General features: G+C 57.9%; 1 protein-coding gene across 1 annotated transcript; it reads left to right on the top strand.

Moving 5' to 3' along the window:
- The first annotated feature begins 150 nt into the window (after positions 1 to 150).
- On the top strand, positions 151 to 17,864 carry ARL8A (ADP ribosylation factor like GTPase 8A). Its single transcript, XM_066565361.1, has 7 exons — positions 151 to 372; positions 8,518 to 8,598; positions 9,530 to 9,603; positions 13,074 to 13,167; positions 15,040 to 15,107; positions 16,262 to 16,332; positions 16,427 to 17,864. Exons 1-7 carry the CDS (start codon positions 250 to 252, stop codon positions 16,474 to 16,476), a joined length of 561 nt encoding a protein of 186 aa, XP_066421458.1. The 5' UTR covers positions 151 to 249; the 3' UTR covers positions 16,477 to 17,864.
- Positions 17,865 to 18,298: the final 434 nt, after the last annotated feature.

Genomic DNA, 18,298 nt, shown 5'->3' with positions numbered 1-18,298 from the left:
GGCGGCTCGGCCTCCATCGGCTCCGCTCGGCCCCGATCGGCTCCGCTCGGCCCTGCTCGGCTCCACCCCGACTGGCCCCGCCCCGAGTCGGCCTCGCTCGGCTCCACTCGGCCTCGCTCGGCCCTGCCCGGCCCGGCCGCGCTCGGCTCGGCTCGGCTCGGCTCGGCCCAGCCCCGCTCGGCCCGGCCCGGCTCGGATCCGCTCGGCTCAACTCGGCCCCGCTTAGCGCGGCCCGGCCCGGCCGGCACCATGCTGGCGCTCTTCAACAAGCTGCTGGACTGGTTCCGGGCGCTGTTCTGGAAGGAGGAGATGGAGCTGACCCTGGTGGGGCTGCAGTACTCGGGCAAGACCACCTTCGTCAACGTTATCGCGGTGAGCCCGGGGACGCCCCGCATCGCCCCATCCCCGAGGGGTCACGTGCCCAGCCAGGGCTTCACACTTGGACCCCCCGTTGCATCCCCATTGTACCCCCATTGCATCCCAATTGCATCCCCATTGCACCCCCATTGCATCCCAATTGTACCACCATTGCATTCCTTACTGCACCCCCATTGTAACCCCACTGCATCCCCATTGTACCCCCATTGCATCCCAGCTGCACCCCCATTGAAACCCATTGTACCCCCGTTGTATCCCCATTGTACCCCCACTGCATCCTTATTGCATGTCCCCATTGCATGTCCCCATTGCACCCCTGGGTATTTCTCTGAACGTCTCCGCCCTATCGCACCCCAGCCTGAAAATGCCTTTGGGGAGGGGGTGTAGGCTGGGGGTGCAGGCTGCAGCAGTGGGGTGCGGTGTGGGGTGCAGGGTACAGCGTGGGGTACAGCAGTGGGGCACAGTGTGGGGTGCAGGGTACAGTGTGGGGTACAGCAGTGGGGCACAGTGTGGGGTGCAGGGTACAGCGTGGGGTACAGCAGTGGGGTGCGGTGTGGGGTGCAGGGTACAGCAGTGGGGCGCAGTGTGGGGTGCAGGGTACAGCAGTGGGGCGCAGTGTGGGGTGCAGGGTGCAGCCCGGGGCAGCCCAGGCCATCCGCATCGTTCGCTCCCCGGAGCCGAGGGAGTGCTCGGGTCCGGCTCGGCCCTGCCCTGTGGGCCGGAGCCCCGGCCGTGGTCAGCGGTCGGTGCCGGTGCCCGGGCACTGCGGGAGCTCCGCTCTCGGTCCCGTAGCAGCGGGCGCTTTGTCATGGTCGCTGCCGCCGCCGGGACGCGAGGTGGGGCCTCAGGACGGCCCTGCCGCGCTCGGTGCCGCCGGGGATCCTCGCCTGGGGGCCGCTGTGGAGGTGTTTGCCTTCCTTCCTTCCTTCCTCGGGAAGCACGAGGTGCCTCACCCCAGCAGCGTGCTGTGGCTGCGGGCCGCTCCTGCAGCGGCGCCCGGGCAGGGCAGGGCAGCGACCCCCGGGGCCCTTCAGCCCCGGCCTCTCCCCGGCCGCGCTGCTCATCCGCGGGCTCCCTGCATCCAGCACAGCGTCGGGAGCTGCGTGTCCTGGATTCCGAGCCCAGGGCGTGGCTTCACCCGCGGGGATGCTCGGCAGTCTCCTCTCCGGCTTTTTGGGTTGTTCTGGGCCTTTCAATAGTGGTGGTGCAAGGCGGGAGGATGCTGAAGGGTGGGTTTGGGCTGCTGCCCCCCGAGGGTTTCATGGAGGGAGGTGGATGCAGATCCACCCTGGTTCCCCCACTGCCCCCTCGTCCCTGGTTGCTCTGAAGTCTGTGCCTGCCATGGCTCCAAAGCAGAACGAGTTGTTGGTGCTTGCTCAGGGTGCTGGAAGCTGCTGGGCTGTCAGAGGGGATTGTCAGCTCATATGGAGGCTCTGTTGCACTGGAGCCATGCTCTTTGGGAGGTGCTGAGGGACAAGAATGTCCTTCCTGAAGTGTCTAGGGGCAGAGAGAGGACAACCCAAAATGCTTTTCATCCTGGAGGTGGTGGCACTCCTGCTCTCTTGCTGGAAGTCACTTCTCAGTGCTCCAGTCTCCTGCTGGTTCCTCCCATAAGCTAACAAACTAACACCATCATCTGGGGTCAGGGAGCATTTTGGCTCTGGGGCGCTGAGCACCAATCCTATTTTTGGGGGACCTCCCCCTGCCATTTGCATGTTTAATAGTCAGTTTCTGCCAGGGTGGGACACGGTGGTGCCACGTGTGAGCTGCTCCTGCTCTTGGTCTTGTGAGTGCTGCTGCCTGTTAACAGCACCCAGGCTACCTTAAAAATGGCAGAATAATTTAGTGTTGGTTTTAATCACCCAGTTAAGCTGTGAAGGGTGATGGAGCTTTATCCCAGAGCTGCTGCACTGTTCTGCCTGCACAGGGCAACCCTAAGGGTTGGTGTTCCCCACATGCCACCTCCTCCACTCCCAGCCACATCTGGAGCAGGCAGGGCTCAGTGTGAGCTTTGTGGGGTTTGCTTCTGTGAGTAAATTCTTTGTACCTGGCACTTTAACTGTGGGCAAGATCCCACTGGCAGGACCCATGCGCTGGGAATCTCTGCTTAGCCAGGATTGCTGGTGTGGGGAAAAAGGACTTTGAGGAATTACAGCAGCTCTTGAGGTGGCTGAAGTTGGCACCATGGCCTGCTGGTCTGGCAGGTCTGTTGTAGGGTGTTTGAGACCCTCACACGGCAGTCAGGCTCAGGGTGCTGAGTTTGGCCTCTCAAGTTATTTGGAAAGTTCAAGTTTTATGACAGATGCACACAAAAAGGGGCACCAACTTTTGAGAAGACATCCTGGAAAGAAGGACTTGTTGGGCAGTGAAATAGGAGCATGGCACAGGAAATGCCAGCTCAACAGGAACTGCCTGAGAAGGTCTGGAGGTGCCTGGCTTTAGGGTGTGGCAATGGGGTTGTTGGAAGGGGAAATAGCTGTGATTTGGGCTTTGTGAGGGGATAAAACCTGAACTGGAGAAGTGTGGGATTTTGGGGTGTTGGAGAGATGGCACAAGAAGGGGAGAAGGTCCTTTCTGGGACCAGAGCTGCTCTGGGGGTTTGGCACCATCCTTTTCTTGCAGGATTTGTAGCTGCACCTGACTGAGAAGTGGATTCTGGTTCCCTGGCAGGTGGGTGGCTCCCTCCAGCAGCCAGGCTGTGCTTGTGCCAGGCAAGGGCTTTGCTGAAGGCAGCTGGGGTCAGGGTGACTCCTCCTGGGTCACCTGCCTGGGGTGGGAACTTTGATTTTCAGGACTTTTTTTTTTTTTTCTGAGCTGTTGATAGCTGAGGCTTGAAGTCTTTTCTGCAAGGAGAAGTGAAAACTGTAGATACACACCTTGATTTAACCTGAAGCTAGTGGGCTTTTAGCTGCTTTTTCTGCAGTCTGATGGTGCCATGGGTGACTCAAGGGTGTTGAGAGCTCCTCAGCAGGTGCTGGGGCCCAAAACCTGTCAGTGCAGGCTGTGGTTAGAACAAGAGAGCATTGCTGCTTTTTCACATCACGTGCTTTCTACCTGTGCTGGAGCCTTCCAAGAGAGTGAGGGCACAAGTGTCAGGGTGTTGGACATGTGCTGGGGGCTCTGGAGCACCATCCTGTGCTCCAGCCCTGCCTGGAAAGTGATGAGAGCAGTGCTGCAAGAGGAAGCATGGAGCTCTTGGAGTGAGTTCAGGGGAGGCTGTGAAGATGTTGACAGGACTGGAGCATGTCTCTTATGGGGACAGGCTGAGGGAGCTGAGGCTGTTGAGCCAAAGAGCCAAAAAGAGGTGGCTGAGAGAGGCCCTCATCAGTGTCTGTCAGTGTCTGCAGGGAGGGCTCAGAGCAGGCCCAGGCTCTGCTCCCTGGGGCCCAGCACTGGAACAGAGGAATGGACAGCAGCTGATGCCCAGGAAGTTCCACCTGGACATTTGGAAGAACTTCTTTCCTGTGCAGTGACTGTGCACTGAACAGGCTGCCCAGAGAGGGTGAGGAGTCCCCCTCCCTGGAGGCATTGCAGAGCTGTCTGGGAATAATGCTGTGCCATTGGGGTGCTCTGGGGTGATCCTGCTGAGCAGGGAGGTTGGATCACTGTGCTCCCTCCAGGCTGACCCATCCTGTGAAACCACATCAGCCTCGTGTTTGGCTCCAGGTAGGATGTGGATGGTGGGGCAGGTGCCAGCTCTCCAGCAGGGAGAGCCTGCAGGGGGAGGCATGGGAATGGCTCAGAGGACTGCAGAGCTCAGCACCTGCTCCCACCCCTCCTCAGAGAGACACTGGCCCCTTGGGCAGCCAGCTGGCCCAGCTGGGCAGGAGGTGCCCTGCATGAGCCTGGGAGGGAACCTGCAGCTCCAGGTGTGCAAGGTGCCCCAGGTTTGCTGGGGAGCAGAGCAGAGAGGGGCTCAGGAGGTAGCAGGGACATGTTCTGATGTATTTGCACCGGTCTGTCCTGACCCCCACCTCTCCCAGGAGCTCTGGGTGTGCCCCAAGTGGGATCTGGCAGGGCCAGGGTGGGTGGGAGGTGGCTGTGGGTTCTCATTCAGCCTCAGATGCACACCTGGGCCCTCCACAGGTGTGTTTGTGCTCCTTAGCTTCATAATGCAGAAGGTGTCAGCTTTTCTGGTTGGCTTCTCCATATTCCTGGAAGAGGAGGAGAACCTGGCTGAGGCATGGTCTTGTCTTGCTGCTGCAAGCTCTGTCAACATGAGCCAAGAGAAATGGACAGTGTGGCTTTCCTGAGATAGGATCCCAGAGTGGTTTGGGTTTGAAGGGATCTTTAAAGATCACCTTGTCCAACACCCTCACCATTGGCAGGCACGTACAGACACCTTCCACTAGACTGGTTTGCTCCCAGCCCCATCCAGCCTGACCTTGAACATTCCCAGGGATGGGGCAGCCACAGCTTCTCTGGGTAATCTGTGCCAGGGCCTCACCTCTCACACCATAAAATATTTATTTTTTATATAAATTTCCCTCCTTGTAAGGGCTTGGACAGGGTTTGGCAGGGCCTCAAGTGCCACATGGCAGGAGTTTTGGGGATGGTCCAGGCAGTGGTGGGAGATGCCCAGCCCAAGGTGCTTTGGGGCCCTGCCTCTGTCCCACAAAGGGCCATACTCTGGTGGGGACACAACTGCAGAGAGCCAGGGCCGGGCTTCCAGCACTGCCATCTCTGCCCTCTGGGGAGCAGGGCTGCAGAGCAGCCAGCAGTGATGAATCTAGAGCAGCTCACATCACTTCAGTGCCATGCTGTGCTGGGACAGGGTGACAGCCACCTGGCCACGGTGAGGAGCAGGGCCTGGCCACCTCAGCCCTGCGTGCTGCCCACCAGAGCAGGGGGAGGCTGAGGTGGCTTCTCTGCATGTGCCAGTGAGCCGAGGTGCCAGCCCTGTGTGGGCCAGGGGTGATGGCTGAAGTGGCCATCAGGGGATGTGGTGTCCCTGTGCATGTGTCAGGATGGGCTCAGCACTTAGAAAAACCCTTCACTTTGCCCTGGCAAAAGCTGAATTCTGGCCACCTCTCCCAGTGACCCAAGTGGAAAGTGTTGGGGCTGGGCAGAAAGGTCTCTTGCCTTCCAGGCAGGGCACCAAGGCAGAGTGGTTTGGGCAGAGCAGTGGGTGACCCTGGCAAAACCAGCCATGAACTGGAGTCTGTAAAGACCTGATCTGCCATTTGTGGCCACAAAATCCATCTTGCTTGCAACAATTTTTGTGCTTCCCAGTGGAATTGGGTTGGACTCGATCTTGAAGGTCTCTTCCAACCTAGTAATTCTGTGAATTCTCTGAATTCCTTTCTTAAGCAATTGGTGTGGCTTGGCATCATCTTCAGGGTGAGCATGGATGCTATGTCTATTACATAACCAAAATTTGGGGGAAGAATGTGTCCAGTGAAGCTTTTGCTTGTCTCCATCTGGGTGCTCCCTGCTTTCCTGGCAGTGGAGCTGTGGATGGCTGGACCCTGCAGGGAGTTGAAAATATGTTGAAGGCACCAGCATCAGGGGTGGTTGGAGAGGGAAGAGGAAACTCTGTGTTTCCACCACTGAGAGCTGCTTTCAGAGAGCAGCTGATGCAGGATGAGCTGATGGAGGAGGAGCACGTGCAGGATGCTTCAGTGGGTGCTGGGACAGCAGGGAGCACGTGGGAGCCATCCTGGGGCACAGTGCCTTGCATTCCCTGCTCAGCCTGTTTGGGACAGCTCAGGTAGTTTTGTTTTGGCTCCATGGACAGCCTGGAGGCAGGTGCTGCAGTAGGAGAGGGGTTTGGGGCAGGAGCAGGGCTGTGGTCACTCACACAGACATGCTGGAGGAAAGAAGAGGTGATTCCTGGCTCCTGCAGCTCACCCCTTCCTGCAAGAAACTTCTATCACATGGGAACCTTATCTGCTGTGGCTTTTGCACAGCCAGCAGATCCCATGATGTGTCTGCAATCCCCGAGGGGAGTGCCTGCAGCTTCCAAGAGCTCTTCAGCCTGAGAATTCCTTCATTTCATAGAGCCCAGCTGTGTGTTAAACCTCAGCCCATAGCAGATGTCCCCTGTGGATCCCTGCCTGCTTCCCCTCCTCTCCCCATGCCCTTCCTCACAGTTCTGTGTGGGTGCAGCATGGCCTGAGCACCCCTTGGCTGCTGACTTTTGCTGCTGAATGCAAAAGGGATGTGAAAAAGGGAAGCAGGGTGTATTGCAGAGCCTTTGGAAGAGGTCAGGAAATCCCTGGGGACTTGCTGATGTGGTGCATCTGGAGGAGCCACAGGCTCAACCTGGCACAAAAATCTGTTTATGACAAAATAGCATAAACTGACTTCCTGTTTTGAGGTTTTTGTTAACTAGGAGAAAAGCCTTCAAGAAACTGAGGATTTTAAGGCAGTAAGGACCTGCTAGGATGAGTTTGGCCATGGTTGGTGGTTCCTGCAGGTTTCTGGCACTGATGGCTGCAATCCCCAAGGCTGCACTATCCTGGTTGTCAAACGTTCTGCCCTACTGGCTCCTCAGCATCCCCCAGCATCCCCCAGGATGCATTTACAGGCCATAATTCAGGTTTGAGTGCCAGGGAAGCTGCTGGAGGTGAAGGGGCTGTGCCAGCTCCTGTCTCCTCCTGCCCCAGAGCTGCCACATCCCTGCCTGTAATGTCCCTGTCTGCTGCTCCAGCTGGGCCCACCCTGCAGGCCTGGGATTTGAGCAGCACTGTTAGAGATGAGTGATGAGATGGTGGCTCTCAATGAAGGGTGAACATTCTGTGTGTGTTAAGAGAAGTTTTGTAGATGTAGAGTTGTGTTACTGTGATGTGTCCCCCCCTCATTGTTATCATGGGATGGGCACTGGGGAGGGTTGGCCTGTTACTATGGCAACACCTGAGCTCCACCCAAGGTGTGAGAACGTGACAGCAAGGAAGGGGTTAACTGACAGGACTTTAATGGGGTTTAGAGATCTAAAAGGGGGAGCATCCATTTTGAAGATGAGGATGTGGCTGGTAGTCACAGGGGCTCCCAGTGCTGTAATTTTTCCATATTTAGTCCTTTTGTTGTATTTTTGTTAAGGTTTAATAAACTTTTACAATTTTAAAAGCGAGGGTTGTTTCTCACAGGACCCCTTGGTGTGTGCTGGGCACGGGGCTGGTGAGCCAGCAGCAGCAGAGGGAGGGCTCCTGCTCACTGCTCCAGCAAGCCTGACCTGTTCCACAGCGGGGCTGGGCTGCTGCAGCCCCACAGGGATCTCATCATCTGCTGCATAAACTCAGCAGACACTGGAGCTGCACTGGGAGCAGCCCTGGGGGGCCCTTTGTGATCCCCAAGTCACCCAGCACAGGCAGGATGCAGAACTGGGGGAGCAGTGCAGACAGCTCTCACTTGAAAGCAGAAGTCAGTCTGGTTTGGGCTGGGCCAGGAATGATCCAAAGCAGAACCATGAAACATGCTGGTGCCCCAGGAGCTGCAGCTGGGAAGGAGCTGGAGCAGGAGGTGGCTCCCTGGGTGGGGAGCCCAGCCTGGAACTCTGGGGGTCCTTCCAGGGCTGCCTGACCAGAGGTCCCTGCAGAGGAGCAAGGTCTCAGCCTCCTCCACAAAGGGTTTGAGAGAGTTGGGATGGGCAATGGGGACATGTCCCATGGGGACAGCAGTGAGTCCAGGGCTGAGGGTGGCAGCTGGCTGCAGGGCTGGGGCTGCACTGGGGCACCCAGGGCACCATTGCAGCAGCCACAGCCTCATGGTTTAGGAATGGTATTCCCCGGGTTGGTGCTCCCACTGGTGTTGGCTGCCTCTTGCTTCCCCTTCCCCTCCAAGTGGAAGCACAAAAGGCAAAGATGATGAGACAAGAACAATTTACTAGAAACAGCAATGAGATAAGAAGACAGTAAAAGCAACACTGCTAATAACAAAAGTGTACAAAGAGAGGGTGATTTACATGCAAAATGCTCAGCAAGCCTGGGACAATGACACAATGGCTTCCCTCTGCCCACCAGGCTTTCTCCCAGCTGGAAAAGAGCAGCATTCCCATGGGCCTGGTGGTGTCTCCTGGGCTCTGTGCTCCTGGCATGGACCTGCAGGAGGGCAGAGCCTTGGGGTGATCCCAGGCTCTCAGCCTTGCTGCCCTGGCCCCATTCCTCCACCTCCTAACCCTGTCCCACCTTGTTCTTGCAGTCAGGACAGTTCAATGAGGACATGATCCCAACAGTGGGTTTCAACATGAGGAAGATCACCAAAGGGAATGTTACCATAAAGGTAAGATTGTTGTTACTGCTGGTGAGGGCTCTTGGGATGAAGGGTGAAGATTGGTGGCTCTTCTGCTGGAGGTGGAAGAATTCCAGGGATCCCAGCTGCAGCTCACAGAATAGAAGCATGGCAGCATTAAGGTTGGAAAATTCCTTTTTAAGCTCGAGTCCAGCCAGGAGTGCCATGTTCACCATTAAACTGTGTCTCCAAGTGCCACATCCAGGTGTTTTGTTAACATTTCCAGTGATTCCATCACCTGGAAGTGAAAGTTTTGCCCTGTTAGGGTCGTGCAGGTACCCCCCAGAGGAGGTGGTGGTGGGAGCTGCAGCTCCTCCTCTGTAGGAGATCCAGACTTGTGCAATGAGAGCCAGTCTGGGTTGCAAAGCTGGAGGTTTCCTTGTATCTCTGGCTTGCTAATAGGAACTTATGGATGTGGTCACCTTGCTGAGGGTGCTGGGGAAAACAGGTCATGGCTTGCAGTGGTGGTCTCTGCCTTGGAAGCAGAGGAAGAGGAGGGTTCTCCCTGGATTTTCCAAGGGCTGGGGTTGTACTGGGAAATAGCTGTTGGACAGGCTTGAAAAGCTGGCTGGGGGATCTCTGGCTGCTGCAGGACCACCTTTGGGAGTGTGCTGAATGTTCTTAATGGGAAATGCCTCAGGGAAATGCAGGAGGTGTGATGGGCATGGGGAGGAGCACCCACCTTGGGCCAGGGGTCCCTCTGTGCCAGCAGAGGCACACACAGGGGGTTCAGCACCCTCCAGCTCCCCTGCCTCAGGTTTGTCTCCCTTCTTTATCAGGTCAGGAGCCTCCTCCTGGGGTTTGGTGCACGGCCAGAATGGCCCAGGAGGGGGAGGAAGGGTGTGGGGTGTTGAGCATGGTGCCAGGGTAACAGTGCCAGGGTAACAGTGCCAGGGGTAAAGCTGCCGTGTCCCTGTCACAGCTCTGGGACATCGGGGGACAGCCGCGGTTCCGCAGCATGTGGGAGCGATACTGCCGTGGAGTGAGTGCCATTGTGTGAGTATCCTGAGCCCTGCTGGCACCCCCTGCCATGGTGTGAGTGTCCTGAGCCCTGCTGGCACCCCTGCCATGGTGTGAGTGTCCCTGAGCCCTGCTGGCACCCCCTGCCATCCTGTGAGTGTCCTGAGCCCTGCTGGCACCCCCTGCCATCCTGTGAGTGTCCCTGAGCCCTGCTGGCACCCCCTGCCATGGTGTGAGTGTCCTGAGCCCTGCTGGCACCCCCTGCCATCCTGTGAGTGTCCTAAGCCCTGCTGGCACCCCCTGCCATCCTGTGAGTGTCCTGAGCCCTGCTGGCACCCCTGCCATGGTGTGAGTGTCCTGAGCCCTGCTGGCACCCCCTGTCCCCTGCCATGGTGTGAGTGTCCTGAGCCCTGCTGGCACCCCCTGCCATCCTGTGAGTGTCCTAAGCCCTGCTGTCACCCCTGCCATGGTGTGAGTGTCCTGAGCCCTGCTGGCACCCCTGCCATGGTGTGAGTGTCCCTGAGCCCTGCTGGCACCCCCTGCCATCCTGTGAGTGTCCTAAGCCCTGCTGTCACCCCTGCCATGGTGTGAGTGTCCTGAGCCCTGCTGGCACCCCCTGCCATGGTGTGAGTGTCCTGAGCCCTGCTGGCACCCCCTGCCATCCTGTGAGTGTCCTAAGCCCTGCTGTCACCCCTGCCATGGTGTGAGTGTCCTGAGCCCTGCTGGCACCCCCTGTCCCCTGCCATGGTGTGAGTGTCCTGAGCCCTGCTGGCACCCCCTGCCATGGTGTGAGTGTCCTGAGCCCTGCTGGCACCCCCTGCCATGGTGTGAGTGTCCTGAGCCCTGCTGTCACCCCCTGCCATCCTGTGAGTGTCCCTGAGCCTGCTGTCACCCCCTGCCATGATGTGAGTGTCCTAAGCCCTGCTGTCACCCCCTGCCATCCTGTGAGTGTCCTAAGCCCTGCTGTCACCCCTGCTGCTGCTGCTGAGCCTTGCCAGGGGCTGGGGGCATCCCCCCACCCTGGGCTGCTGGGGTGCCTTTGCTGCCTGAGCTGGACACCCATGTCAGGAGTTGGAATCACTGAATCATCAGGGAGTCATGAAGGTTGGAAAAGGCCTCTAAGATCATTAAGTCCAACCATTAACCCAACACCACCATATTTATCCCCAAATGTTTTTTGAATACCTCCAGGGATGGTGACTCTACCACTGCCCTGAGCAGCCTGTGCCAGGGCCTGACCACCCTTTTAAAGAAGAAATTTTCCCTGATATCCAACCTAAACATCTCCTGGTCCAACTTGAGGCCATTTCTTCTGGTCCTGTTGTTTGTTTCCTGGGATGAGAGCCCGACCCCCTCCTGGCTCCACTCTCCTGTCAGGGAATTGGAGAGACAAGAAGGTTCCCCCTGAGCCTCCTTATTTCCAGATACTTCCCCTGGGGGCTGATGTCTCCATGGGCTCTACACAGGTCCCTGCAGCTGTGCCAGACCCTCCCCTTCCCTTGCAGCATCCCCAGCTCTGTTCCTCAGAGCTCCCCTTTCCAGGCTCCCATGCATCCTCTGTGCTGGCTGCTCCCCACAGGGGCTGAGCACAGCCAGTCATGGGGCTCAGCCCTTCCCACAGGAGAGGCTGCTTTCCAGCTCAGGATGTTTATGTGCTGCCAGATAAATCTTGTGCTGAGAGCAGGAGTCTCACCTGCTACTGAGTCAGCAAATCTGAGTGTCCCTGGGTGTCCCCTGCTTGCAAACAGTGCAGGAACAGCAATCCCAGGGAATCCAGGCTGGGGGTGAGCATGGCAAGGCACTCATGGGAAGCAGCTTGCCTATTCCAAAGGACAAATACTGATCTTGGGACACCAAATTGGGGTTACTTAAACCTAGTGAGAAAATGAGATTTCTGGGATCTTTCCCAAGTGACCATCCCCTGAGACTTGGAGGGCTGCTTCCTGTGCTGCCCTTCCCAGCTCTAAGCCTTGGCAGGTGAGGAGGAGTGTGGTAATGCTTGTTCTGCACGTTGGGACATGGCCTTGGACCTGCAGAAGGATTTTTATTACACTTTTTATTACAATGAGCTTTGCTGCAAATGACAAAATCTCTGTCCTTTCACTCCTTCTGCTGCCTCCTTCCATAATGTCATCCTTTTGTGGTTGTCAGGAAACAAAGGGACCTGTCAGCATCCAGGTCACACTCCAGTCTGGCCTCATCACATTGAGCTGTGTCAGGTCCCTTTTCCTTTGCTCTCAGCTCCCCCCTGTGCCCAACATGCCAAGGGCTGGGGCAGTCCCTGGGGTGTTTTCCCCTCTTGGCACACGTTCCCATTTTCCTGTGTTAAGCACTTCAGTAGTTAGTAGCACTTCAGTAGTCAGTAGCTCTTTTCCTATTTTTAAGTAACTCCCCAAAGCCTGATGAGCTGGTGTTTCTCACTCCTTCTCTCCCAGCTTCTTGATCTTTGAATTCAAGGCTGCTTTGATCAGTTCCTCACCCAAGTTTTGCCTTCACTGACATCATGTGCAGGATAAAAGTTGGCCTTTAAGAACAAAATCCTTTCCCAAATCTCCCCTTCTGCTCAGAGAAGCATTGGTGGCCACCAGCTTCACATCCTTGTGCTCTATGGCCCCTCCCAAGATTCCCTTCCATAATGTCATCATTTTGGCCCATGTGGTTGTCAGGAAACCAAAGGACCTGTCAGCATCCAGTCACACTCCAGTCTGCCCTTGTCCTGAGCTGGGTCAGGTCCCTTTCCCTTTGCTCTCAGCTCCCCCCTGTGCCCATCCATCGATGGGATGAGGAGGTCCTTGCCCTTCTTGGGCCATCATCACCTCTGCATCCTCAGCATCTCCTGCCTGCTCTGCTTGTCCTGGGTGTCTACAGGGCAGCTCCATGTGCATGTTGGATTCAAAGTGTGTCCTGCAGCTTCTGCCTGGACTTCCCTCACCCACTCTGTCACTGCTGTGACAGCTGCAGAGACAAGGATGAGCTGCTCCCTCACTCCTCTGGGAGACTTGAGGGGCTCTCAGCTCCACAGGCATCCTTGGCAAGAGGTGAAGAGGTGGAAGGATCCTGAAATCAACCCCCTCCACATGCTGGCTCCCCTCTTAGCACACATTCCCATTTTCCTGTGTTAAGGAGGAAAATTTAGTAGTTAGTAGCTCTTTTCCTACTTTAGTAGTTAGTAGCACTTCAGTAGTCAGTAGCTCTTTTCCTATTTTTAAGTAACTCCCCAAAGCCTGATGAGCTGGTGTTTCCCACTCCTTCTCTCCCAGCTTCTTGATCTTTGAATTCAAGGCTGAGCTGCTCCCCCACTCCCCTGGGACACATGAGGGGCTCTCAGCTCCACAGGCATCCTTGGCAAGAGGTGAAGAGGTGGAAGGATCCTGTTATCAACCCCCTGCACGTGCTGGCCCAGTTCCCAGTGAGCTGCTGTGGGAGGAGATTTGGGGTGGCACAGACACAGCATGAGACCATGGAGACCTGGGCACCTGTGCTCAGGGCTGTCCCTTCCCTTGCAGGTACATGGTGGATGCTGCTGACCAGGAGAAGATAGAGGCCTCTAAGAATGAGCTGCACAACCTGCTGGACAAGCCCCAGCTGCAGGGCATCCCGGTGAGCCTCAGTCCTGCTGCCCAGGCTGGGCCCTGCCAGGGCCTGCAGAGCACAGTCAGGGAGGGGCTCCCCTTCCTTGGAGCCATCTGGGCCCTGCTGCACTCCTGAGGGACCTGCTGGGACAGTGACACTTGCTAGGTCAGAACTGGGCCAAGCAACACAGAGGGAACTTTAGGGCAGAGAGCACAGATCAGGCCCCCTGGTGAAATCTCCTCTCACACGGATTTGCACCTGATTTGTGCTGTGACAGGAAGGTGCTGTCTCCTCTGAGAGGGGCTGCTGGGCTGTGACAGGTGCAGGAGGTGGGACATGGGGCTGTGACAGGTGCAGGAGGTGGGACATGTCACAGGTATGCTGTACCTGTGTGTTGCAGCCTGAATTGCTGCTAGTAAAATCCAGGGTAAAGAAGCAAAAAAGGGCCTTTGCATAATATCCACAGATGTTTAATTCAGCTGTGCAGTGAGGTGTTCAGGTCCCAGCCCACACACCTGCAGAGTTCTGCTTTCTCTCTCTGCAGGGGCCTGGGGACTGACCCTGCTCTTGGGGCAGTACAAAGGTGAGGGCTAATCAGGGAATAGGGAAGGAGTGGCTCAGGAACAGACATAGGAACAGGGGAAGGAGCCAGTGGGGTCTAACAGCTTTTTGAGGGAAGCTTCTTGTGTCACCCCAGACCAGGGACTGCCCCCCAGGGTCTCCACACCTGTGGGGTGGGCTGTGCACCATCCATCCATCCATCCATCCATCCATCCATCCATCCATCCATCCATCCATCCATCCATCCATCCATCCATCCATCCATCCATCCATCCATCCCAAATCAGCATCCTGTGGAAGGAGCTAACTGAAGACTTGCCACAGATCCCAAATGTCCCTGCCAGCTCCACTGAGCTCCTGACACACCAGGCTGCAGTCCCAGGCCTCTGGAGGCTCTTCTGAGAGAGGCTCCTGACTGGAACCAGCCTGGGGGAGACGCTCACCCTGAGCTGCTGCAGAGCCCAGTGCAGGCTGGCACTGCCCCTGTCAGGTGACAGCCACGTGGCTGCTGTGAGGGACACATCAGTGATGGCACAACCCTGCTTTGGGCTGCCTGCCTGCACTGTGGGGTCTGCCCAGCACCCAGGGCTTGCTCCTGCTGGATGGAGCCAGTGTCAGCCACTTCAATTTCTGCTCAGAGACAGGGAGAGGCTCCTGGGAGGGTGTCCTGGGTGGCACAGCAGATGCTCCAGAGAGGATGAGCTGTGGTGTGACCGTGCTCACAGGGGTCCCAGGATGAGAGAAGAGATGAGGATCTGACTCCATGTTTCAGAAGGCTGATTTATTATTTTATGATATATATTATATTAAAACTATACTAAAAGAATAGAAGAAAGGATTTCATCAGAAGGCTGGCTAAGAATAGAATAAGAAAGAATGAATAACAAAGGCTTGTGAGTCAGAGTCTGAGCCAGCTGGGCTGTGATTGGCCATTAATTAGAAACAACCCCATGAGCCCAATCCCAGATGCACCTGTTGCATTCCACAGCAGCAGATAACCATTGGTTACATTTTGTTCCTGAGGCCTCTCAGCTTCTCAGGAGGAAAAATCCTAAGGAAAGGATTTTTCATAACAGATGTCTGTGACACTGTGGGGCCATGTCCTCACTGGGAGCAGGGAGTGCCCAGGAGATGCTGTGCAGGGCTAATTAAGGCAATTAATTGAAGTGCTCTGCCTCCTGAGTGCTGCTGGAGGGGTTTCTCTGCCTGGGACATCCCAGTGGAGCAGCCAGGGCTGTGTGGTGCCACAAGCAGCCTCTGTTTCTGGGTGGCAGGAGCAGGTCCCTGCCTGGTCTGGTGGCTTCAGGTGCTTCAGGTGTCAACTGTCCTGCCCTGCAGGTCCTGGTCCTGGGGAACAAGAGGGACCTGCCTGGTGCCTTGGATGAGAAGGAGCTCATTGAGAAGATGTAAGTGTGCCCGTGTCCCCTGGGGGTGTGACACAGTGTGCCAGGGGCACAGGGGGTGTGACACAGTGTGCCAGTGTCCCCTGGGGGTGTGACACAGTGTGATCCTCGGCACAGGGGGTGTGACACAGTGTGCCAGTGTCCCCTGGGGGTGTGACACAGTGTGATCCTTGGCACAGGGGGTGTGACACAGTGTGCCAGTGTCCCCTGGGGGTGTGACACAGTGTCACCCTCGGCACAGGGGGTGTGACACAGTGTGACCCCTCCCTGTTCTGCCGTGTCCCCCCCAGCACAGTTGCTCACCTGGGGTGGCACTGTGGGCCTGGGGTGGCACTGAGGGCCTGGGGTGGCACTCTAGTGCCTGGGGTGGCACTCTGGTGCCTGGGTGGCACTCTGGTGCCTGGGGTGGCACTGAGGGCCCGGGGTGGCACTCTGGTGCCTGGGGTGGCACTGAGGGCCTGGGGTGGCACTCTGGTGCCTGGGGTGGCACTGAGGGCCTGGGGTGGCACTGAGGGCCTGGGGTGGCACTGAGGGCCTGGGGTGGCACTGTGGGCCTGGGGTGGCACTCTGATGCCTGGGTGGCTGGCAGACACGAGTGGCTGGGGATGTCTGAGGTGACACCTTGTGGAGACACAGAGGAGCTGGAGCCAGCAGTGCCAGGGCTGGTGCCATGTGCCGCACGGTGGCGTGGGGGCCTGGCACAGCGTGGCACTGCCTGCTGGAGCTGGTCTGCCCCAGATGCCGCCCTGGCAGCGGGACTGGGCTCTTCCACAGGGCCAGGCTGGGGTGCTGCACTGACTCCCAGCGCTTCCTCCCCTTCAGCCCCCCCCCCCAGAGCACCTCTGGACCTGGGCACCTGTGCAGCTGCCATGCTGCCAGCCCTCCCAAAACCTCCCTGCCCCATCTGCAGGGCTGGGGGGACCTATGGAATTTGGTGGCCAGGTTCTCCATGGGATTGGGTCCCTCTTTGCCCTGTCACACAGAGCACCCCCAGGCATGGAGCCATGGTGCCTGACCCACACACAGCTGCTGGGCAGCTGCTGCCCCTGCCCTGTGCCCTCAGAGCCCAGAGAGACCCTTCAGGGGCTGCCCAGGGTGTCTGCCATGGCCACCCCACCCAGCCCAGAGTGTGCAGCCAGCCTTGCTCCCTTCCCCAGGAACCTCTCTGCCATCCAGGACCGAGAGATCTGTTGCTATTCCATCTCCTGCAAAGAAAAGGACAACATTGGTGAGTGCTGGGGGCATGGGGGGTGTGTTAGCTGGGTTACAGGGGGAGGTGACAGCCAGAGACAGAGGCTCTGAGTGTCCCCTTGCCTCTGCAGACATCACCCTACAGTGGCTTATCCAGCACTCGAAGTCCAGGCGGAGCTGAGGGCCCTGGCTGGATGGAAGCTGCCATTGTCCAAGCCCATGCCCCTCCCTCCTGCTCTGTCCCTCCAGCTCTCTCTCTAGATGGGTATTTTTAGGGGACCCCAGACTCTGCTGACATTGGGGCAGAGTCCTTGTTTTTATTGTAAAGAAGATGTCTGACTGCCCTCCTGTCCCCCTGTCCTCTCCTCCCCCCTCTTCCTCCATTTTGGCACTGTTCTGTTGTTGTCTGTGTATACAGTATATATATATGTATATATATTTTAAATTTTTAATTTAAGGGATAGTGCTGTTATTAAATTGGGCCCTGTGAGCAGTAGGAAAGCTGGGGCTCCCCAAGGCCAGCCAAGGGTCAGCGTTGGGAGGAGGAGGAGGAGGGTGGTAGCAGAAGGCAGCCCTTGGGGATGGGGCTGTGCCAGCTGCAGGCAGATTCCCTGGGGCTCCCTTTTCCCTTCTCTGGGTGTCCTGCTGCTGCCTCCAGGCAGAGACCACCCTGGAGGTGTTGGGGGTGCCCACCTTGCCCTGCCTGCCTCAGATTTAGGGTGGGGGGGATGTGTCAATGCCACCTGCAGGCTCCCCACCCCTCTGGGGGACAGGGATTAGCCACAGGCCACTGCCATCAGCCTCCCCCTGCTGCCTGCCCTTCCCCAACCCCTCTTTGGGGTCCAGGGCCACTTGTCCCCCTGTGCCACGTGTCCCCTGCTCTTGTGCCAGGCCAAATCCTGCCCACTGCCCAGCCTGACTGCTGGGGGATGATCTGGAGCACTGGTACCAGTGCTGGGGGCCCAGCAGTGCCAGCAGCCCCTGAGGGAGCTGGGACTGGCACCTGCCTCCCACCTGCCCCCCTGTAACCTCCCAGGAGAGCTGAGCTGGCTCCCCACGTGCCAAGGGGCATCACCTGTGCCCAGCTGGGGCTGCTGGCTCTGCCCTGGCCAGGCACACCCTGGGGATGCCAGAGAGGGAGGGACACATGGAGGCACCTGGAGACACGCTCAGAAATATCTGTGCACCCTCAGTGCTGCTCACCAGGCCCAGGGTGTGCTCTGTGCCTGCTCCCCATGTCCTGCTCCCCATTCTCCACTCCCCATGCCCTGCTCCCCATTCCCTGCTCACCATGTTTGCTCCACATTCCTCCTCCCTGTGCTCTGCTGTCTGTGCCTGCTCCTCCTTTCCTGCTCCCCATGCTCCTCTCCCCATTCCCCGCTCCCTGTGTCCCTCTCCCCATTCCCCTCTCCCCATTCCCCTCTCCCCATTCCCCTCTCCCCATTCCCCATTCCCCATTCCCCTCTCCCCATTCCCCATTCCCCTCTCCCCATTCCCCTCTCCCCATTCCCCATTCCCTGCTCCCCATTCCCTGCTCCCCATTCCCTGCTCCCCATTCCCCTCTCCCCATTCCCCATTCCCCTCTCCCCATTCCCCATTCCCCTCTCCCCATTCCCCATTCCCCTCTCCCCATTCCCCATTCCCCTCTCCCCATTCCCCATTCCCCTCTCCCCTTTCCCCTCTCCCCATTCCCCTCTCCCCATTCCCCATTCCCCTCTCCCCATTCCCCATTCCCCTCTCCCCATTCCCCTCTCCCCATTCCCCTCTCCCCATTCCCCATTCCCCTCTCCCCATTCCCCATTCCCCTCTCCCCATTCCCCATGCCCCCTCCCCATGCCACCCCTGCTCTGCTGCCCTGGCTGGGGGGCACAGGAGCCGTGGGGCAGGGCCTGCAGTGCTTGTGGGGACAGTGGTCAGGTCTGTGTGTGCACAGGGTGGTGACAAAGGCTGTGCCATGTCTGTGCCGTGGGCTGGGGCTCTGAGGGGCAGCCTGGGGCCTGGCC

Source organism: Molothrus aeneus, chromosome 24 (assembly GCF_037042795.1).
Source record: "Molothrus aeneus isolate 106 chromosome 24, BPBGC_Maene_1.0, whole genome shotgun sequence".
NCBI lineage: Eukaryota > Metazoa > Chordata > Aves > Passeriformes > Icteridae > Molothrus > Molothrus aeneus.
This window is presented reverse-complemented; position numbering and strand designations above follow the sequence as displayed.